Source organism: Scomber scombrus, chromosome 11, assembly GCF_963691925.1.
Source record: "Scomber scombrus chromosome 11, fScoSco1.1, whole genome shotgun sequence".
NCBI lineage: Eukaryota > Metazoa > Chordata > Actinopteri > Scombriformes > Scombridae > Scomber > Scomber scombrus.
In genome coordinates this window covers 29,125,106-29,147,415 of record NC_084980.1, presented here as the reverse complement: position 1 = coordinate 29,147,415, position 22,310 = coordinate 29,125,106, and the positions used below count along the sequence as shown (strand labels likewise).

Sequence of the window (22,310 nt, the reverse complement as noted above, 5' to 3'; positions counted from 1 at the left end):
CTGCGACGGCAGGCTGTGATTAAAACGAGCTGACGCCATGCAGTCTGCTGTCGTCTTATCACACACACACTGAAGCTTATCACACACTGACACACCCTGACCTGAGGAGGAGAGAGAGGAGAGGGGGAGAGAGGAGAGGAGGAGGAGAGAGGAGGGGGGGAAGAGGAGGAGGAGGGAGGAGAGGAGGAGGAGAGGAGGAGGAGAGAGGAAGAGGAAGAGTAGATAAGGAGAGAGGGGAAGGAGGAGGAAGAGAGGACAGAGGAAGGAGGAGGAAGAGAGGAGGAGGAGGCGGAAAGAGAAGGAGGAGAGAGGAGGAACAGGGGAGGAGGAGGGAGGGAAGAGAGGAAAGGAGGAGGAGAGAGAGGAGGAGGAGAGAGAGAGGAGAGAGAGAGAGAGAGGAGAAGAGATGAAGAGTAGAGAGGTAGAGGGCAGGAGAGAGGAGGAGGAAGAGGAGAGAGAAAGAGGAGACAATAGATGGAGGAAGAGAAGGGGAAGAGGAAGAGTAGAGAGGGAAGAGAGGAGGGAGGAGGAGGAAAGAGAAGGAGAGAAGAGGAGAGAGGAGAGAGGGGGAGAGGAAAACATCAGGAGCTGTATCTTAAAACCACAGCTACAGGAAAAGGTGACCAAGTGTTTTTTAGGAGCTTTTATTTCTTCTTCTTCTTCTTCTTCGTGTTATAATTGTCGTACTCACATCGAGGTTTCCCGCTCTGACAGGAGATCTGAGCGTTGAGCTTCCTGTCCGACCTGCAGCCCATCGTACTGATCTGCTTCAGGCAGCACTGATGGAAGAAGCAGCACCTGATGAAGAAGAGCAGCAGAAGAGAGGAAGATGATTATAGAGCAGCAGAGGAGAGGAAGATGATTATAGCACGGCGGAGGAGAGGAAGACGATTATAGCGCAGCAGAGGAGAGGAAGGCGATTGTAGAGGAGAGGAAGATGATTATAGAGCAGCAGAGGAGAGGAAAACGATTATAGCGCAGCAGAGGAGAGGAAGGCGATTGTAGAGCAGCAGAGGAGAGGAAGATGATTATAGAGCAGCAGAGGAGAGGAAAACGATTATAGCGCAGCAGAGGAGAGGAAGGTGATTGTAGAGCAGCAGAGGAGAGGAAGATGATTACAGAGCAGCAGAGGAGAGGAAGACAATTATAGAGCAGCAGAGGAGAGGAAGACAATTATAGAGCAGCATAGGAAAGGAAGACGATTATAGCGCAGCAGAGGAGAGGAAGGCGATTATAGCGCAGCAGAGGAGAGGAAGGCGATTGTAGAGCAGCAGAGGAGAGGAAGATGATTATAGAGCAGCAGAGGAGAGGAAGACGATTATAGCGCAGCAGAGGAGAGGAAGGCGATTGTAGACCAGCAGAGGAGAGGAAGATGATTACAGAGCAGCAGAGGAGAGGAAGATGATTATAGAGCAGCAGAGGAGAGGAAGATGATTATAGCGCAGCGCAGGAGAGGAAGACGATTATAGAGCAGGAGAGGAAGATGATTATACCGCGGCGGAGGAGAGGAAGACGATTATAGAGCAGGAGGAGAGGAAGATGATTATAGCGCAGCAGAGGAGAGGAAGACGATTATAGCGCAGCAGAGGAGAGGAAGACGATTATAGAGCAGCAGAGGAGAGGAAGACGATTATAGAGCAGCAGAAGAGAGGAAGACTATTATAGAGCAGCAGAGGAAAGGAAGACGATTATAGAGCAGCAGAGGAGAGGAGGACGATCATAGAGCAGCAGAGGAGAAGAAGATGAGGAGAGGACGGCTATTATATAGCAGCAGAGGAGAGGAAGATGATTACAGCGCAGCATAGGAGAGGAAGATGATTATAGAGCAGCAGAGGAGAGGAAGACGATTATAGCGCAGCAGAGGAGAGGAAGGCGATTGTAGACCAGCAGAGGAGAGGAAGATGATTACAGAGCAGCAGAGGAGAGGAAGATGATTATAGAGCAGCAGAGGAGAGGAAGACGATTATAGAGCAGCAGAAGAGAGGAAGATGATTATAGAGCAGCAGAGGAGAGGAAGATGATTATAGCGCAGCGCAGGAGAGGAAGACGATTATAGAGCAGGAGAGGAAGATGATTATACCGCAGCGGAGGAGAGGAAGACGATTATAGAGCAGGAGGAGAGGAAGATGATTATAGCGCAGCAGAGGAGAGGAAGACGATTATAGCGCAGCAGAGGAGAGGAAGACGATTATAGAGCAGCAGAGGAGAGGAAGACGATTATAGAGCAGCAGAGGAAAGGAAGACGATTATAGAGCAGCAGAGGAGAGGAGGACGATCATAGAGCAGCAGAGGAGAAGAAGATGAGGAGAGGACGGCTATTATATAGCAGCAGAGGAGAGGAAGATGATTACAGCGCAGCATAGGAGAGGAAGACGATTATAGCGCACCAGAGGAGAGGAAGACGATTATAGCGCACCAGAGGAGAGGAAAGCGATTATAGCGCAGCAGAGGAGAGGAAGATGAGGAGAGGATGGCTATTATAGAGCAGCAGAGGAGAGGAAGACGATTATAGAGCAGCAGAGGAAAGGAAGACGATTATAGAGCAGCAGAGGAGAGGAGGACGATCATAGAGCAGCAGAGGAGAAGAAGATGAGGAGAGGACGGCTATTATATAGCAGCAGAGGAGAGGAAGATGATTACAGCGCAGCATAGGAGAGGAAGACGATTATAGCGCACCAGAGGAGAGGAAGACGATTATAGCGCACCAGAGGAGAGGAAAGCGATTATAGCGCAGCAGAGGAGAGGAAGATGAGGAGAGGATGGCTATTATAGAGCAGCAGAGGAGAGGAAGACGATTATAGCGCAGCAGAGGAGAGGAAGGCGATTTTAGAGCAGCAGAAGAGAGGAAGACGATTATTGCGCAGCAGAGGAGAGGAAGACGATTATAGAGCAGCATAAGAGAGGAAGACGATTATAGAGCAGCATAAGAGAGGAAGACGATTATAGAGCAGCAGAGGAGAAGAAGATGATCATAGAGCAGCAGAGGAGAGGAAGATGAGGAGAGGATGGCTATTATAGAGCAGCAGAGGAGAGGACGATGATTGTAGAGCAGCAGAGGAGAGGAAGACGATTATAGCGCAGCAGAGGAGAGGAAGATGATCATAGAGCAGCAGAGGAGAGGAAGATGAGGAGAGGATGGCTATTATAGAGCAGCAGAGGAGAGGACGATGATTGTAGAGCAGCAGAAGAGAGGAATACGATTATTGCGCAGCAGAGGAGAGGAAGACGATTATAGAGCAGTGGAGGAGAAGAAGATGACACACACATTTCTTCTTCTTCTTTACTTGTTCATGTCGTTAACTCTGCATCCTCTCACCTGTCCAGCTGGTCCAGAGGTTGGCCTCTGTCTCCTCCTTCCTGTCCGCAGTAGCAGCCGTACATCTCGTATTCATGCGGGCATCGACCCGTCAGACAGTGAAGCATCTCGCCCAGCGAGGCCATCTCTCGCCTCGCTCGCCCGTCACCTCCGTACACAGTGAAGGAGAGACTGCACTCTGCAGCGAGACGGCAGGACGAGACATTACGTATTAATATATCCTCCCAAAAAAGAGGTTTATTAGAACATTTAGGTATTAATATATCATATCCCTGATGTTTACCTTTACTGTCCGTCTGCAGCTTAACGTCTGTTAACCCGACCGACTCCAGCAGCGACCAGGCGAAGAACGGCACCGTCCTCTTCTGAGCTACGATCTTATCTGACAACAACATGAGAGAAGAGTGATTATTGATTATCTGTTGATAGTATGAAGCAATTTTATATAAATAAAGAAATAAAAAAATAACCTTCAATAATTTAATATTAAAACATAAAAAAACATGTTGTATTTTTCTAATGTTTTATTTTCTCCTTTTCTGCTGTAATTGTGTCTTCCTCTTCCTCCTCCTCTTCTCCCTCCTCTTCTTCCTCCTCCTCTAACTCCTCCTCTTCCTCCCCTTCATCCTCCTCTTGTTCCTATTCATCCTCTTCCTCATCAGGCTGAATATGAATATATTATTAATGTCAATTGTGTGAGTGTTTCTTCCTCCTCTTCTCCTCCTCTTCCTCCCCCTCTTCTGCCTCCTCCTCCTCCCCTTCCTCCTCTTCCTCTTCCTCTTCCTCCTCTCATTACAGATCTTATATTATCTCATTTACCTTCTTTCACCTCTTTAAATATAATTAACCGTATTGAACCTTTAGAGACAAACCTTCATCATTTATTCATTTCATTTAAATCTCATTTGACCTGAAGAGTCGACGCAGAGCAGAAAGTTCAGCAGGAGGAAAACCAGCTGATCATATTTAGTGTTATTAACTCTTAACTAACCTTCTGAGTCTTTCTCCTGTGAGCTGTCTGCTGGCTCTCCGTCTACACAGGGAGGTTTCTCTTCCCCTTCCTCTTCCTCCTCCTCTTCTTCCTCCTCAGATTCAGCCTCGGTCGTCATGGTTACGGTGGACGTATTGATCTCTGACGTTGGTTTAATGGAGGTGATCGGTCTTCCTCTTGTCGTATGATGAACGACTCTTATAGAAGATGTTGTTGTTGATGTTTGAAGCTCACGATCTGCAACAAACAAACGTTAAAAATCACTAAAATAACGTATTAAGTCAAGAAATGTAAAAAAAAAACATGATTTTAAAGGAGTTCAGTGAAACGTCACAAGTTGAATCTTTTGTTTTCAAAATGCTGCAACAACTGTAAAATCATCAAAGGTTCATATTTTCACTATTCATTATTGATCATTATTATTATTATTATTATTGATCATTATTATTATTATTGTCCTTTATTTTTATTAGAACCCATTTATTGTATTTTGGGTGTTCAGTCCACTGCAGTGAACCTTGCTCCCTCCTCACTGAAGTTCCTCTTCTTCCTCCTCCATCTCCTCCTCCTCCTCCTCTTACTCCTCCTCCTCATCCTCTTCTTCCTCCTCTTCATCATTCTCCTCCTCTTCTTCCTCGTCTAACTCCTCCTCTAACTCTTACTCCTCATCCTCATCCTCTTCTTCCTCCTCTTCATCATTCTCCTCCTCTTCTCCCTCCTCCTCTTCTTTTTCTTCCTCTTCCTCCTTCTCCTCTAACTCTTACTCCTCCTCCTCTTCTTCCTCCTCTTCATCATTCTCCTCTTCTCCCTGCTCCTCCTCTACTTCTTTTTCCTCCTCTTCCTCTTTCTCCTCCTCCATCTCCTCCTCTTCCTCCTTCTCCTCTAACTCTTACTCCTCCTCCTCCTCTTCTTCCTCCTCCTCTTCATCATTCTCCTCTTCTCCCTCCTCCTCCTCCTCTACTTCTTTTTCCTCCTCTTCCTCTTTCTCCTCCTCCTCCTCCTCCATCTCCTCCTCTTCCTCCTTCTCCTCTAACTCTTACTCCTCCTCCTCATCCTCTTCTCCCTCCTCTTCCTCTTCCTCCTCTAACTCCTCCTACTCTTCATCCTTCTCCTCCTCTAACTCCTCCTCTTCCTTCTCCTCTTCTTTTTCCTCCTCTTCCTCTTCCTCCTCTAACTCCTCATACTCTTCTTCATCCTATTCTTCCTCCTTCTTCATCATTCTCCTCCTCTTCTCCCTCCTCCTCCTCCTCTTCTTCTTTTTCCTCCTCTTCCTCTTCCTCCTCTAACTCCTCATACTCTTCTTCGTCCTCCTCCTCTTCTTCTCTTCCTGCTGTCATTACAGGTCGTATATTATCTCATTTATCTTCTTCACCTCTTTCAATATAATTTATTTATTTAAACCTTTACAGACAAACCTTCATTATTGACTGTCCTTTATTTTATAGAGAAACTGTCATTAGAGGGTTAGGGTTAGAACCCATGTTCTGTATTTTGGGTTTTCGGTCCACTGCAGTGAACTTTGCTTCCTCCTCACTGAAGTTGCTTCACAGTAATCTTCACAGTTTAAAGTGTTTCTGACACTTTTCAGCAGCGGATGTGAATTTGCATCGTGGTGTGAAGCTTTAATGAATTCCTCTCACTCGATGTGTTAATGACATGTTAATTCATATCCACGTGACGCTCTGCTAACGATGGAGCTGCTTACGATGGAGCGGCCGACCTCACCTTCACTCGGGAGACGCAGAGGAAGAGGAGGAGAGAAGTCTTCCTCCCATGATGCATCAGGAGTCGTGGCTGGTTTGGTTTCTGGATGTGAGGAAGTGTTAAAGTTCTCCTCTTCCTCTTCCTCTTCCTCTCCTCTCTGCTCTGGAGCTGGAGTCGGTGTAAAGACAACGTTTCCTAAAGAAGAAGAAGAAGAAGAAAACAGCTAAATACAACTTATAGAATGATGGTAATAATAATAATAATAACATAAAATAAAGGAGAAGAATAAAAAGACCTAATAAAATGAAAACCCCGCCTCACTTTGTTCAACTGATGCTTTCTGCTCCCCTTCTTCATCTTCATCATCATCGTCCTCTTTTCCATCTTCCTCCTCTTCTTCCTCTTCTTCATCTTCTTCTTCTTCAGATGAATTCACAGCCTTGGTGTTAGTTATAGTTGTCGGTCTGTTAGTCGAGCTCATCTGTGGTTGGTCTGATGTAACGATGACTGAAAAAGACAATAATTAAAATTAATATCAACTAATAATTAATTGTTGGGGAGAATTTTATGAATATTTAGATAAAAATTTTGTGTGTTAGTGTTGGAGCATCAACAAACATCCATCAAATAATAATAATATGATGAAGAGCATCAAAGCCAACATGAAAATATTTCTTCATTAAACTGAATCTTGATATTTAAAGTTATTCATTGACCTTCCTCAGATGAGTCCTCTGGCTCTCTGGGAGTTGTAGTCCTCAGAGGATTTGTAGTCCAACTTGTAACGTTGACAGTTTGTGACATCGGAGACGTTTCAGTCGTCTGATTGGTCGTCTCCATGGTTTCTTCAGCTGAGCTCAGAGTTTGGTTCAGTTTGTTCGTCTCTGCTGAGTTCAGAGTTTCTCCCAATGAATCTGAAGGGTAAAAAAAACATTTTGCTTTATTTTCAGTGTCTGTTTCATACCATGGAAAAAAAGGAAGGGAGGAAGGAAGGTATGAGGGAGGGAGGAAAGAAGGAAGTAAGGAAGGTAGGGGAGAGGAATGAAATAGAGAAGGAGGGAGGGAAGGAAAGAAGGAAGGACAGAAGGAAGGAAGAAAGGGGGATGGAGGAAGGAAAGAAGGAAGGGAGAGGAAGGGAGGAAAGAAGGAAGTAAGGAAGGTAGGGGAGAGGAAAGAAATAGAGAAGGAGGGAGGGAAGGAAAGAAGGAAGGACAGAAGGAAGGAAGAAAGGGGGATGGAGGAAGGAAAGAAGGAAGGGAGAGGAAGGGAGGAAAGAAGGAAGTAAGGAAGGTAGGGGAGAGGAAAGAAATAGAGAAGGAGGGAGGGAAGGAAAGAAGGAAGGACAGAAGGAAGGAAGAAAGGGGGATGGAGGAAGGAAAGAAGGAAGGGAGAGGAAGGAAAGAAAGAGAGAAGGAGGGAGGGAGGAAGGAAGGAAGGAAGGAAGGAAAGAAGGAACAGTCAAAACAGACGGGGTCAATTTGACCCGGGAGGACGACACAAAGGTTAAAAAACAAACCACCAACTGCTCCTTTAAATCACACACAGACGGTATTATTGGCTCACCGGCTCTGTTTCCTGGAGGATTGTGAGTCGTCTGATCTTTATTTATCTCTTCCTGCTCCACCGTGTCGTTCAAATCTGTTAAAAAAAAGCCATAAAAACAGCGTCGACACAAAGAGACGAGCAGGAAGCGTCTGAGCCAAGTGAGTCATCGAGCGGCAGGAGACGAACTCACAGCAGGAGAAACCGTTCAGCTGCTGCCAAAATGTAATTATGAGCAGCGTTAACAGAAATGTGCCAAATAAAAGTCCTTCAGATTCAGAGAGGAGAACAGGAAGTACAGATGGAAACATGTTTTACCGTTAAAGATGGAGATCAGGTGTTTCCTCTCTTCTTCTTCTTCTTCTTCTTCTTCTTCTTCTTCTTCTTCTTCTTCTTCTTCTTCTGCCTCCTTCTCTCCATCCAGACCTTCCTCTAACTCCTCTGAGGTTAAAACATAAGAAAGAAAAAGCAGAATTAACACAGAAATGGTGGAAAGTTTCCAATATCATAGAAAATGACTTTATTTTGGTAAAAAAACAGGTAAAAAATAAGATAAAAGCTTTTTACTGAGATGTAACAGAAAGCTGCCGTCTGTATCTGTTCACGCTACAAATATATCTGTATTACATTTTCTGTCCTAACCACGAAATTTCAAATAATTAGTACACAAAATACTAAAATATGATAAGTTAAGATAAATAATTTAAGATGATAAGATATGTTACGTTACTTTAAGTTACGTTTTATTAAGATAAATTAAGGTAAGTTTAGTTGATAAGAAAAAAAAACATTAAGTTATTTTACATTAAGTTAAGTTACGTTAAGTTCAGTTAAAAGTTACGTTGGATTACGATAAGTTAAGTTAGATAAGATAAGTCACGTTACATTAAGTTACGTTAAGTTGATAAGATACGTTAAGTTATGTTAAGTTACATTCAATTTTGATACATTAAGTTATGTTACATTATGTTACGTTAAGTAGATAAGTTATGTTAAGATATGAGTTAGTTAAGTTAGACAAGAAAAGTTCCGTTAAGTTACGATAAATTAAGTTACGTTAAATTGCGATAACTTAAGTTAGACAAGAAATATTACGTTAAGTTACGATACGTTAAGTTACGATACATTAAGTTACGTTGAGTTACGATAAGTTCAGTTACGTTAAGTTACAATAAGTTAAGTTAGAAAAGATAAGTTACGATGAGTTATGATAAGATCAGATAATCCTTTATTAGTCGGACCGTGTGAAATTTACATTATTGCAAAAATAGAAGAGCGTCAGTAAAAAGACTAAAGAACAATAAATAATAAATAATAAATAAATTAGTATTTAATTACACAATCAGTAAGAAAAATCTGATTCTGTTCTGATTGGTCAACTTCAGAAAGCTTCCTCCGACTCCGAAGGCTACGTAAACTAAACTATAGCAGCAGGATTTCACTTCGTTTTCTCCTTTTTTACTCCAAACACAAAAGAAACAACGCAAACAACACATGGAAACGCCTTAGCAACCACCTTAGCAACCAAGTCTACAGAACCAACAGCTGTTAAACAATCTATTCACCTCCAGTTTTGTAACTTTCACCAACACAGATATTTGTTTTATATATTTAACAAAGCTATCTGACATCATTCCAGTATATAAATAACATAAAACCAGCAGCATTGGTCCTCTGCCTGTTAAACCAGGAGCCAATTAAAGCTCGTACCAGCGGTCGTCAGCAGGAGAGGCGGGCCCGGCCGCGGGGTGATGAGGTCATCGTCCATCCCGGCGGTGTCGCTATGGTTATCGACTCCGCCGGTCATTAGCAGCAGGTCCGTCTCTGCCGGCAGACACAAAACAAACTCAGACTGACAGAAATCCAACACAGACGATTCATTTAAGAGTCTGAGTCACTGAGTCACAGCTCGGAGACGGAAAGGTGTTTTATATTTGAACGTGTTTCAAACAGCGACGGCTTCACTCCATCGTCTTTATTTCAGGACAGATTCAACAGATTTCAGAGGAAATGTGAATCTTTGCTAACAGGCTGGAAATAAAACATTTAGAGCTTCTGGATGATGGTTTTATTTTAGTACTTACATGTTGCTCATTTAGATGGAAATATCTCAACGACAATCAATAGACTGACTCCTTTTCTTCCTTCCATCCGTCCTTTCTTTCTTTCTTTCTTTCTGTTTTCTTTCCTGTCTTCTCCTCCTTCCATCTTTCATCTTTCCTTCCTGTCTTCTCGTCCTTCTCTTCCTTCTCTACCTTCCATCTGTCCTTTCTTTCTTTCTTTCTTTCTTTCTTTCTTTCTTTCTTTCCTGTCTTCTCTTCCTTCCATCTTTCCTCCCTTTCTTCCTTCCATCTTTCCTTCATGTCTTCTCTTCCTTCTCTTACTTCATTCCTTCCATCTGTCCTTTCTTTCTTTCTTTCTTTCTTTCTTTCTTTCCTGTCTTCTCTTCCTTCCATCTTTCCTCCCTTTCTTCCTTCCATCTTTCCTTCATGTCTTCTCGTCCTTCTCTTCCTTCCTGCCTACCATCTGTCCTTTCTTTCTTTCTTTCTTTCTTTCTTTCTTTCTTTCTTTCTTTCTTTCTTTCTTTCTTTCTTTCTTTCTTTCTTTCTTTTTTCTTTCCTGTCTTCTCTTCCTTCCATCTTTCCTTCCTTCCTTCTTTCCATCTTTCCTTTGTCTTCTCATCCTTCTCTTCCTTCCTACCTTCCATCTGTCCTTTCTTTCTTTCTTTCTTTCTTTCTTTCTTTCTTTCTTTCCTGTCTTCTCTTCCTTCCATCTTTCCTCCCTTCCTTCTTTTGATCTTTCCTTCCTGTCTTCTCGTCCTTCTCTTCCTTCATACCTTCCATCTGTCCTTTCTTTCTTTCTTTCTTTCTTTCTTTCTTTCTTTCTTTCTTTCTTTCTTTCCTGTTTTCTCTTCCTTCCATCTTTCCTCCTTCCCTTCCTGCCTTCCATCTTTCCTTCATGTCTTCTCTTCTTCCTTCCTTCCTTCTTTCCTTCCCTCCTTCATGAGTTTGACCCCCCTGATCCTTTGTGTTTTTAATGTGTCTCTTTGTCTGGTGTTGTTTTTATGTGTTATGTGTTCACTGTACTGTTGCGCAATGACAATAAAGACATTACAATGAGCTGAATTGTTTTCTTTGTGGTTATAAAACAAGTCTTAAATACTTTGGGAGCTTTTAAAATCATAGATACACATACACATCTGACAGCAGCAAACTAAATCCACATTCCAGCATCTGTCTGTCTGTTTTTATCCTTCAAGCTCTTCAGTAAATAAAGAAACAAACAGTCTTATTCTAACACTGCAGCTTCAAGGATTCAACCTTCATTAAACTCTCACAGCAACACTGAACTCTGTGTTTTCTGCTCTGCAGACGCAGAGATGAGCCGAGTGTAAACAGTGTTTTACTAAAAAGAGAGAGAGAGAGGAAGCAGATTTTCCAGTCCACAAACCAATGGGTGACGTCACGGATGTTACGTCCATTTTATATACAGTCTATGGTTTCATTTCTACAAGTTTCAAAGAAAAGTCTCTAAACAATCAGAAAAGTCCTCTGATTAACTCACCTGTTTGATTTCCTGCAGCGGAGGATGAGGAGGAGGAAGAGGAGGAGGAGGAGGAGGAAGAGGAGCAGGAGGACTCGTTGAGGCCTCTCAGCGTAGAGTTGTAGGAGCTCTGAGTCATGCATTCGACGGCAGACTGATCACACTCACAGAACCTCCGCTGGCACCAATCAGCATCAGAGTCTCAGAGATGAAAACAAAGACTGTTAATTATACATTTCATTCATAGACAGCACACTGATTAAATAATTATAATAATCAACATTAAACATGATGTAGAACTTTGTGTCATTTTCTGTCTTCTTCTTATGTAACAGTGGAAATAATACAATTTATTCAACATTAAAGGTTTGTTTGGGGTTTTAATGACTGAGGACAGATGATGATGTAATGATCCACTGATTGATGATAAACTAGAAGAGGTAGAAGAAGAAGTAGAAGAAGTAGAAGTAGAAGAAGTAGTAGAGTAGAAGAAGTAGTAGAAGAAGAAGAAGTAGAAGAGAAAGAAGAAGAGGTAGAAGAAGAAGAAGAAGAAGAAGAGGTAGAAGTAGAAGAAGTAGAAGTAGAACAAGTAGAAGTAGAACAAGTAGAAGTAGAACAAGTAGAAGAAGAAGAGGTAGAACAAGTAGAAGTAGAACAAGTAGAAGTAGAAGAAGTAGAACAAGTAGAAGTAGAACAAGTAGAAGTAGAACAAGAAGAAGTAGAACAAGTAGAAGTAGAACAAGTAGAAGTAGAAAAAGTAGAAGTAGAACAAGTAGAAGTAGAAGTAGTAGAAGTAGAACAAGTAGAAGTAGAAGAAGTAGAAGTAGAACAAGTAGAAGTAGTAGAAGTAGTAGAAGTAGAAGAAGTAGAACAAGTAAAAGTAGAACAAGTAGAAGAAGTAGAAGTAGAAGTAGTAGAAGTAGAACAAGTAGAAGTAGAAGTAGAAAGAGTAGAAGTAGTAGAAGTAGAACAAGTAAAACAAGTAGAAGTAGTAGAAGAAGAAGTAGAACAAGTAGAAGTAGAAAAAGTAGAACAAGTAGAAGTAGAAGAAGTAGAAGTAGAAGTAGAAGTAGTAGAAGTAGTAGAAGTAGAACAAGTAGAAGTAGAAGAAGTAAAAGTAGAACAAGTAGAAGTAGAACAAGAAGAAGTAGAAGAAGTAGAAGTAGAAGAAGTAGAAGTAGAACAAGTAGAAGTAAAACAAGAACAAGTAGAAGTAGAACAAGAAGAAGTAGAACAAGAAGAAGTAGAACAAGTAGAAGTAGAACAAGTAAAAGTAGAAGTAGTAGAAGTAGAAGTAGAACAAGTAGAAGTAGAAGTAGTAGAAGTAGAACAAGTAGAAGTAGAACAAATAGAAGTAGAAGAAGTAGAAGTAGAACAAGTAGAAGTAGAACAAGTAGAAGTAGAACAAGAAGAAGTAGAACAAGTAGAAGTAGAACAAACTAGAAGTAGAACAAGTAAAAGTAGAACAAGTAGAAGTAGTAGAAGTAGAACAAGTAGAAGTAGTAGAAGTAGAACAAGTAGAAGTAGAAGAAGTAGAAGTAGAACAAGTAGAAGTAGAAGTAGTAGAAGTAGAAGAAGTAGAACAAGTGGAAGTATAAGAAGTAAAAGTAGAAAAAGGAGAAGTAGAAGTAGAACAAGTAGAAGTAGTAGAAGTAGAACAAGTAGAAGTAGAACAAGTAGAAGTAGTAGAAGTAGAACAAGTAGAAGTAGAACAAGTAGAAGTAGAACAAGGAGAAGTAGAAGTAGTAGAAGTAGAAGAAGTAGAAATAGAAGTAAAAGTAGAACAAGTAGAAGTAGAACAAGTAGAAGTAGAACAAGTAGAAGTAGAAGAAGTAGAAGTAGAACAAGTAGAAGTAGAACAAGTAGAAGAAGTAAAAGTAGAACAAGTAGAAGTAGAACAAGTAGAAGTAGAAGAAGTAGAAGCAGTAGAAGTAGAAGAAGTAGAAGTAGTAGAAGTAAAATAACTAGAAGTAGAAGTAGTAGAAGTAGAAGAAGTAGAACAAGTAGAAGTAGAAGTAGAAGTAGTAGAAGTAGAAGTAGAACAAGTAGAAGTAGAACAAGTAGAAGTAGAACAAGTAGAAGTAGAAGTAGTTGAAGTAGAAGAAGAAGAAGTAGAAGAAGTAGAAGTAGAACAAGTAGAAGTAGAAGAAGTAAAAGTAGAACAAGTAGAAGTAGAACAAGTAGAAGTAGAAGTAGAACAAGAAGAAGTAGAACAAGTAGAAGTAGAACAAGTAGAAGTAGAACAAGTAGAAGTAGAACAAGAAGAAGTAGAACAAGTAGAAGTAGAACAAGTAGAAGTAGAACAAGTAGAAGTAGAAAAAGTAGAAGTAGAACAAGTAGAAGTAGAACAAGTAGAAGTAGAACAAGTAGAAGTAGAACAAGTAGAAGTAGAAGTAGAACAAGAAGAAGTAGAACAAGTAGAAGTAGAACAAGTAGAAGTAGAAGTAGAACAAGAAGAAGTAGAACAAGTAGAAGTAGAACAAGTAGAAGTAGAACAAGTAGAAGTAGAACAAGAAGAAGTAGAACAAGTAGAAGTAGAACAAGTAGAAGTAGAACAAGTAGAAGTAGAAAAAGTAGAAGTAGAACAAGTAGAAGTAGAACAAGTAGAACAAGTAGAAGTAGAAGTAGAACAAGTAGAAGTAGATGAAGTAGAAGTAGAACAAGTAGAAGTAGAAGAAGTAGAACAAGTAGAAGTAGAACAAGTAGAAGTAGAACAAGTAAAAGTAGAACAAGTAGAACAAGTAGAAGTAGAAAAACGAGAAGTAGAAGTAGTAGAAGCAGTAGAAGTAGAAGAAGTAGAAGTAGAAGTAGTAGAAGTAGAAGAAGTAGAACAAGTAGAAGTAGAACAAGTAGAAGTAGAAGAAGTAGAAGCAGTAGAAGTAAAATAACTAGAAGTAGAAGTAGTAGAAGTAGAAGAAGTAGAACAAGTAGAAGTAGAAGAAGTAGAAGTAGAAAAAGTAGAAGTAGAAGTAGAACAAGTAGAAGTAGTAGAAGTAGAAGAAGTAAAACAAGTAGAAGTAGTTGAAGTTGAACAAGTAGAAGTAGAAGTAGAAAGAGTAGAAGTAGAAGTAGAAGAAGAAGAAGGAGAAGTAGTAGAAGTAGAAGAAGTAGAAGAAGTAGAAGTATAAGAAGTAGAAGTAGAACAAGTAGAAGTAGAAGAAGTAGAACAAGTAGAAGTAGAAGAAGTAGAAGCAGTAGAAGTAAAAGAAGTAGAAGTAGAAGTAGTAGAAATAGTAGAAGTAGAACAAGTAGAAGTAGTAGAAGTAGAAGAAGTAAAACAAGTAAAAGTAGTTGAAGTTGAACAAGTAGGAGTAGAAGTAGAATAAGTAGAAGTAGAAGTAGTAGAAGTAGAAGTAGAAAGAGTAGAAGTAGTAGAAGTAGAACAAGTAAAACAAGTAGAAGTAGTAGAAGTAGAAGAAGAAGTAGAAGTAGAACAAGTAGAAGTAGAACAAGTAGAAGTAGAAGAAGTAGAACAAGTAGAAGTAGAAGAAGTAGAAGTAGAACAAGTAGAAGTAGTAGAAGTAGTAGTAGAAGAAGTAGAAGTAGAACAAGTAGAAGTAGTAGAAGTAGAAGAAGTAGAACAAGTAAAAGTAGAACAAGTAGAAGAAGTAGAAGTAGAAGTAGTAGAAGTAGAACAAGTAGAAGTAGAAGTAGAAAGAGTAGAAGTAGAACAAGTAAAACAAGTAGAAGTAGTAGAAGAAGAAGTAGAACAAGTAGAAGTAGAAGAAGTAGAACAAGTAGAAGTAGAAGAAGTAGAAGTAGAAGTAGTAGAAGTAGTAGAAGTAGAACAAGTAGAAGTAGTTGAAGCAGTAGAAGTAGAACAAGTAGAAGCAGTAGAAGTAGAACAAGTAGAAGTAGAAGTAGAACAAGTAGAAGTAGAACAAGTAGAAGTAGAACAAGTAGAAGTAGAACAAGTAAAAGTAGAACAAGTAGAAGTAGAACAAGTAGAAGTAGAACAAGTAGAAGTAGAACAAGTAGAAGTAGAACAAGTAGAAGTAGAACAAGTAAAAGTAGAACAAGTAGAAGTAGAACAAGTAGAAGTAGAACAAGTAGAAGTAGAACAAGTAAAAGTAGAACAAGTAGAAGTAGAACAAGTAAAAGTAGAACAAGTAGAAGTAGAACAAGTAGAAGTAGAACAAGTAGAAGTAGAAGTAGAATAAGAAGAAGTAGAACAAGTAGAAGTAGAACAAGTAGAAGTAGAAGTAGAACAAGTAGAAGTAGAACAAGAAGAAGTAGAAGAAGTAGAAGTAGAACAAGTAGAAGTAGAACAAGTAGAAGTAGAAGTAGAATAAGAAGAAGTAGAAGAAGTAGAAGTAGAACAAGTAGAAGTAGAACAAGTAGAAGTAGAACAAGTAGAAGTAGAACAAGAAGAAGTAGAAGAAGTAGAAGTAGAAGAAGTAGAACAAGTAAAAGTAGAACAAGTAGAAGTAGAACAAGTAGAAGTAGAAGTAGTAGAAGTAGAAGAAGTAGAAGTAGAAGTAGAACAAGTAGAAGTAGAACAAGAAGAAGTAGAAGAAGTAGAAGTAGAACAAGTAGAAGTAGAACAAGTAGAAGTAGAAGTAGAATAAGAAGAAGTAGAAGAAGTAGAAGTAGAACAAGTAGAAGTAGAACAAGTAGAAGTAGAACAAGTAGAAGTAGAACAAGAAGAAGTAGAAGAAGTAGAAGTAGAAGAAGTAGAACAAGTAAAAGTAGAACAAGTAGAAGTAGAACAAGTAGACATAGAACAAGTATAAGTAGAACAAGTAGAACAAGTAAAAGTAGAAAAAGGAGAAGTAGAAGTAGTAGAAGTAGTAGAAGTAGTAGAAGTAGAACAAGTAGAACAAGTAGAAGTAGAAAAAGGAGAAGTAGAAGTAGTAGAAGTAGAACAAGTAGAAGTAGAACAAGTAGAACAAGTAGAAGTAAGAAGTAAAAGTAGAAGTAGAAGAAGTAGAAGTAGAAGTAGTAGAAGTAGAAGTAGTAGAAGTAGAAGAAGTAGAACAAGTACAAGTAGAAGAAGTAAAAGTAGAACAAGTAGAAGTAGAACAAGTAGAAGTAGAAGAAGAAGTAGAAGAAGAAGTAGAACAAGTAGAAGTAGAACAAGTAGAAGTAGTAGAAGTAGTAGAAGTAGTAGAAGTAGAACAAGTAGAAGTAGAACAAGTAGAAGTAGAAGTAGAACAAGTAGAAGTAGTAGAAGTAGTAGAAATAGAAGAAGTAGAACAAGTAGAAGTAGAACAAGTAGAAGTAGTAGAAGTAGTAGAAGTAGAAGAAGAAGTAGAAGAAGTAGAAGTAGAACAAGTAGAAGCAGTAGAAGTAGAAGCAGTAGAAGTAAAAGAAGTAGAAGTAGTAGAAGTAGTAGAAGTAGAACAAGTAGAAGTAGTAGAAGTAGAACAAGTAGAAGTAGAACAAGTAGAACAAGTAGAAGTAGAACAAGTAGAAGTAGAAGTAGTAGAAGTAGAAGAAGAAGAAGTAGAACAAGTAGAAGTAGAACAAGTAGAAGTAGAAGTAGTAGAAGTAGAACAAGTAGAAGTAGAAGAAGTAGAAGTAGTAGAAGTAGAACAAGTAGGAGTATAAGAAGTAAAAGTAGAAGAAGTAGAAGTAGAACAAGAAGAATTAGAACAAGTAGAAGTAGAAGAAATAGAAGAACAAGTAGAAGTAGAAGAAGTAGAACAAGTAGAAGTAGAAGAAGTAGAAGTAGTAGAAGTAGAACAAGTAGAAGTAGAACAAGTAGAAGTAGAACAAGTAGAACAAGTAGAAGTAGAACAAGTAGAAGTAGAACAAGTAAAAGTAGAACAAGTAGAAGTAGAAGTAGAACAAGTAGAAGTAGAACAAGTAGAAGTAGAACAAGTATAAGTAGAAGAAGTAGAACAAGTAGAAGTAGAACAAGTAGAAGTAGAACAAGTAGAAGTAGAAGTAGAACAAGTAGAAGTAGAACAAGTAGAAGTAGAACAAGTAGAAGTAGTAGAAGTAGAAGAAGTAGAAGTAGAACAAGTAGAAGTAGAAGTAGAATAAGTAGAAGTAGAACAAGTAGAACATGTAGAAGTAGAAGTAGTAGAAGCAGTAGAAGTAGAACAAGTAGAAGTAGAACAAGTAGAAGTGGAAGAATAACAAGTAGAACAAGTAGAAGTAGAACAAGTAGACGTAGAACAAGTAGAAGTAGAAGAAGTAGAAGTAGTAGAAGTAGAACAAGTAGAAGTAGAAGTAGAAAGAGTAGAAGTAGTAGAAGTAGAACAAGTAAAACAAGTAGAAGTAGTAGAAGTAGAAGAAGAAGAAGTAGAACAAGTAGAAGTAGAACAAGTAGAAGTAGAAGAAGTAGAACAAGTAGAAGTAGAAGAAGTAGAAGTAGAAGTAGAAGTAGTAGAAGTAGTAGAAGTAGAACAAGTAGAAGTAGTTGAAGCAGTAGAAGTAGAACAAGTAGAAGCAGTAGAAGTAGAACAAGTAGAAGTAGAAGTAGAACAAGTAGAAGTAGTAGAAGTAGAAGAAATAGAAGTAGAACAAGTAGAAGTAGAAGAAGTAGAACAAGTAGAAGTAGAAGAAGTAGAAGTAGAACAAGTAGAAGTAGAACAAGTAGAAGTAGAACAAGTAAAAGTAGAAGTAGAACAAGTAGAAGTAGAACAAGAAGAAGTAGAAGAAGTAGAAGTAGAACAAGTAGAAGTAGAACAAGTAGAAGTAGAAGTAGAATAAGAAGAAGTAGAAGGAGTAGAAGTAGAACAAGTAGAAGTAGAAGAAGTAGAAGTAGAAGAAGTAGAACAAGTAAAAGTAGAACAAGTAGAAGTAGAACAAGTAGAAGTAGAAGTAGTAGAAGTAGAAGTAGAACAAGTAGACATAGAACAAGTATAAGTAGAACAAGTAGAACAAGTAAAAGTAGAAAAAGGAGAAGTAGAAGTAGAACAAGTAGAAGTAGAACAAGTAGAACAAGTAGAAGTAGAACAAGTAGAACAAGTAGAAGTAAGAAGTAAAAGTAGAACAAGTAGAACAAGTAGAAGTAAGAAGTAAAAGTAGAACAAGTAGAAGTAGAAAAACGAGAAATAGAAGTAGAAGAAGTAGAAGTAGTAGAAGTAGAAGAAGTAGAACAAGTAGAAGTAGAAGAAGTAGAAAAAGTAGAAGTAGTAGAAGTAAAAGTAGAACAAGTAGAAGTAGAAGAAGTAGAAGTAGAAGAAGTAGAACAAGTACAAGTAGAAGAAGTAAAAGTAGAACAAGTAGAAGTAGAACAAGTAGAAGTAGAAGAAGAAGTAGAAGAAGTAGTAGAAGTAGAACAAGTAGAAGTAGAACAAGTAGAAGTAGAAGAAGAAGTAGAAGAAGTAGTAGAAGTAGTAGAAGTAGAAGAAGAAGTAGAACAAGTAGAAGTAGAACAAGTAGAAGTAGAAGTAGAACAAGTAGAAGTAGAAGTAGAAGAAGAAGTAGAACAAGTAGAAGTAGAACAAGTAGAAGTAGTAGAAGTAGTAGAAGTAGTAGAAGTAGTAGAAGTAGAAGAAGAAGTAGAACAAGTAGAAGTAGAACAAGTAGAAGTAGAAGTAGAACAAGTAGAAGTAGTAGAAGTAGTAGAAATAGAAGAAGTAGAACAAGTAGAAGTATAACAAGTAGAAGTAGTAGAAGTAGAAGTAGAACAAGTAGAAGTAGTAGAAGTAGTAGAAATAGAAGAAGTAGAACAAGTAGAAGTAGAACAAGTAGAAGTAGTAGAAGTAGAACAAGTAGAAGTAGAAGTAGAACAAGTAGAAGTAGAAGAAGTAGAACAAGTAGACGTAGAAGAAGTAGAAGCAGTAGAAGTAAAAGAAGTAGAAGTAGTAGAAGTAGAACAAGTAGAAATAGTAGAAGTAGAACAAGTAGAAGTAGAAATAGAAGAAGTAGAACAAGTAGAAGTAGAACAAGTAGAAGTAGAAGAAGTAGAAGCAGTAGAAGTAAAAGAAGTAGAAGTAGTAGAAGTAGAACAAGTAGAAATAGTAGAAGTAGAACAAGTAGAAGTAGAAGAAGTAGAACAAGTAGAAGTAGAACAAGTAGAAGTAGAAGTAGTAGAAGTAGAAGAAGAAGAAGTAGAACACGTAGAAGTAGAACAAGTAGAAGTAGAAGTAGTAGAAGTAGAACAAGTAGAAGTAGAAGAAGTAGAAGTAGTAGAAGTAGAACAAGTAGAAGTATAAGAAGTAAAAGTAGAACAAGTAGAAGTAGAATAAGTAGAAGTAGAAAAAGTAGAAGTAGAACAAGTATAAATAGAACAAGTAGAAGTAGAAGAAGAAGAAGCAGTAGAAGTAGAAGAAGTAGAACAAGTAGAAGTAGAAGAAGTAGAAACAGTAGAAGTAGAACAATTAGAAGTAGAACAAGTAGAAGTAGAACAAGTAGAAGTAAAAGAAGTAGAAGTAGAAGAAATAGAAGTAGAAGTAGAAGAAGTAGAAGTAGAACAAGAAGAATTAGAACAAGTAGAAGTAGAAGAAGTAGAAGAACAAGTAGAAGTAGAAGAAGTAGAAGAAGTAGAAGTAGAACAAGTAGAAGTAGAACAAGTAGAAGTAGAAGAAGTAGAACAAGTAGAAGTAGAAGAAGTAGAAGTAGTAGAAGTAGAACAAGTAGAAGTAGAACAAGTAGAAGTAGAAGAAGTAGAACAAGTAGAAGTAGAACAAGTAGAAGTAGAACAAGTAAATGTAGAACAAGTAGAAGTAGAAGTAGAACAAGTAGAAGTAGAAGTAGAACAAGTAGAAGTAGAACAAGTAGAAGTAGAACAAGTAGAAGTAGAAGAAGTAGAACAAGTAGAACAAGTAGAAGTAGAACAAGTAGAAGTAGAACAAGTAGAAGTAGAAGTAGAACAAGTAGAAGTAGAACAAGTAGAAGTAGAACAAGTAGAAGTAGAACAAGTAGAAGTAGTAGAAGTAGAAGAAGTAGAAGTAGAACAAGTAGAAGTAGAAGTAGAATAAGTAGAAGTAGAACAAGTAGAACATGTAGAAGTAGAAGTAGTAGAAGCAGTAGAAGTAGAACAAGTAGAAGTAGAACAAGTAGAAGTGGAAGAAGAACAAGTAGAACAAGTAGAAGTAGAACAAGTAGACGTAGAACAAGTAGAAGTAGAAGAAGTAGAACAAGAAGAAGTAAAAGAAGTAGAAGTAGAACAAGTAGAAGTAGAACAAGTAGAACAAGTAGAAGTAGAAGTAGAAGAAGTAGAAGTAGAAGAAGTAGAAATAGTAGAAGTAGAAGTAGAACAAGTAGAACAAGTAGAAGTAGTTGAAGTAGAAGAAGTAGAAGTAGAACAAGTAGAAGTAGAACAAGTAGAACAAGTAGAAGTAGAAGCAGTAGAAGTAGAAGCAGTAGAAGTAGAACATGTAGAAGTAGAAGTAGTAGAAGTAGAAGTAGAAGTAGAACAAGTAGAAGTAGAACACGTAGAAGTAGAAGTAGTAGAAGTAGAACAAGTAGAAGTAGAACAAGTAGACGTATAATAAGTAGAAGTGGAAGAAGTAGAAGTAGAAGAAGTAGAAGTAGAACAAGTGGAAGTAGAACAAGTAGAAGTAGAAGTAGTAGAAGTAGAAGAAGTAGAACAAGTAGAAGAATAAGAAGTAAAAGTAGAACAAGTGGAAGTAGAACAAGTAGAAGTAGAACAAGTAGAAGTAGAACAAGTAGAAATAGAAGAAGTAGAACAAGTAGAAGTAGAAGAAGAAGCAGTAGAAGTAGAAGTAGAACAAGTAGAAGTAGAAGAAGTAGAAGTAGAAGTAGATCAAGTAGACGTAGAACAAGTAGACGTATAAGAAGTAAAATTAGAACAAGTAGAAGTAGAAGTAGAACAAGTAGAGGTAGAACAAGTAGAAGTAGAAGAAGAAGAAGTAGAAGTTGTAGAAGTAGAAGTAAAACAAGTAGAAGTAAAACAAGTAGAAGTAGTATAAGTAGAACAAGAAGAAGTAGAAGTAGAACAAGAAAAAGTAGAAGAAGAAGAAGTAAAACTAGAAGTAGAAGTAGAACAAGTAGAAGTAGAAGTAGAAGTAGTAGAAGAAGTAGAAGTAGAAGTAGAACAAGTAGAAGTAGTAGAAGTACACGTAGAAGTAGAAGAAGAAGAAGAAGTAGAACAAGTAGAAGAAGAAGAAGTAGAAGTAGAAGTAGTAGAAGTAGTAGAAGTAGAACAAGTAGAAGAAGAAGAAGAAGTAGAACAAGTAGAAGAAGTAGAAGTAGAATAAGTAGAAGTAAAACAAGTAGAAGTAGAAGTAGTAGAAGTAGAACAAGTAGAAGTAGAAGAAGTAGAAGAAGTAGAAGTAGAACAAGTAGAAGTAGAACAAGTAGAACAAGTAGAAGTAGAAGCAGTAGAAGTAGAAGAAGTAGAAGTAGAACAAGTAGAAGTAGAAGTAGTTGAAGTAGAAGAAGTAGAAGTAGAACAAGTAGAAGTAGAACAAGTAGAACAAGTAGAAGTAGAAGCAGTAGAAGTAGAACAAGTAGAAGTAGAAGTAGTAGAAGTAGAAGTAGAAGTAGAACAAGTAGAAGTAGAACAAGTAGAAGTAGAAGTAGTAGAAGTAGAACAAGTAGAAGTAGAACAAGTAGACGTATAATAAGTAGAAGTGGAAGAAGTAGAAGTAGAAGAAGTAGAAGAAGTAGAAGTAGAACAAGTGGAAGTAGAACAAGTAGAAGTAGAAGTAGTAGAAGTAGAAGAAGTAGAACAAGTAGAAGTATAAGAAGTAAAAGTAGAACAAGTGGAAGTACAACAAGTAGAAGTAGAACAAGTAGAAGTAGAACAAGTAGAAGTAGAACAAGTAGAAGTAGAAGAAGAAGCAGTAGAAGTAGAAGTAGAACAAGTAGAAGTAGAAGAAGTAGAAGTAGAACAAGTAGACGTAGAACAAGTAGACGTATAAGAAGTAAAAGTAGAACAAGTAGAAGTAGAACAAGTAGAGGTAGAACAAGTAGAAGTAGAAGAAGAAGAAGTATAAGTAGAAGAAGTAGAAGTTGTAGAAGTAGAAGTAAAACAAGTAGAAGTAAAACAAGTAGAAGTAGTCGAAGCAGAACAAGTAGAAGTAGAAGTAGAACAAGTGGAAGTAGAAGTAGAAGAAGTAGAAGTAGAACAAGAAGAAGTAGAAGAAGAAGAAGTAAAACTAGAAGTAGAACAAGTAGAAGTAGAACAAGTAGAAGTAGTAGAAGTAGAAGTACACGTAGAAGTAGAAGAAGAAGAAGAAGTAGAACAAGTAGAAGAAGAAGAAGAAGTAGAACAAGTAGAAGAAGTAGAAGTAGTAGAAGTAGAACAAGTAGAAGTAGTAGAAGTAGTAGAAGTAGAACAAGTAGAAGAAG

General features: G+C 38.0%; 1 protein-coding gene and 1 pseudogene across 1 annotated transcript in view; one reads left to right on the top strand and one right to left on the bottom strand.

The window, feature by feature from the left end:
• LOC133990122 (protein EFR3 homolog A-like) overlaps positions 1–4,425 on the bottom strand; it is a 15,934-nt gene extending 11,509 nt beyond the window's left edge. The window contains exons 1-4 of the mRNA XM_062428298.1: positions 4,308–4,425; positions 3,600–3,698; positions 3,317–3,494; positions 692–798 (exon numbers count right to left, since the gene is read on the bottom strand). Of these exons, the coding sequence (XP_062284282.1) occupies positions 692–798; positions 3,317–3,494; positions 3,600–3,698; positions 4,308–4,425 (502 nt within the window). The remainder of the gene's footprint in view (positions 1–691; positions 799–3,316; positions 3,495–3,599; positions 3,699–4,307) is intronic.
• LOC133991108 (tripartite motif-containing protein 16-like) overlaps positions 1–22,310 on the top strand; it is a 445,082-nt pseudogene that overhangs the window by 143,479 nt on the left and 279,293 nt on the right.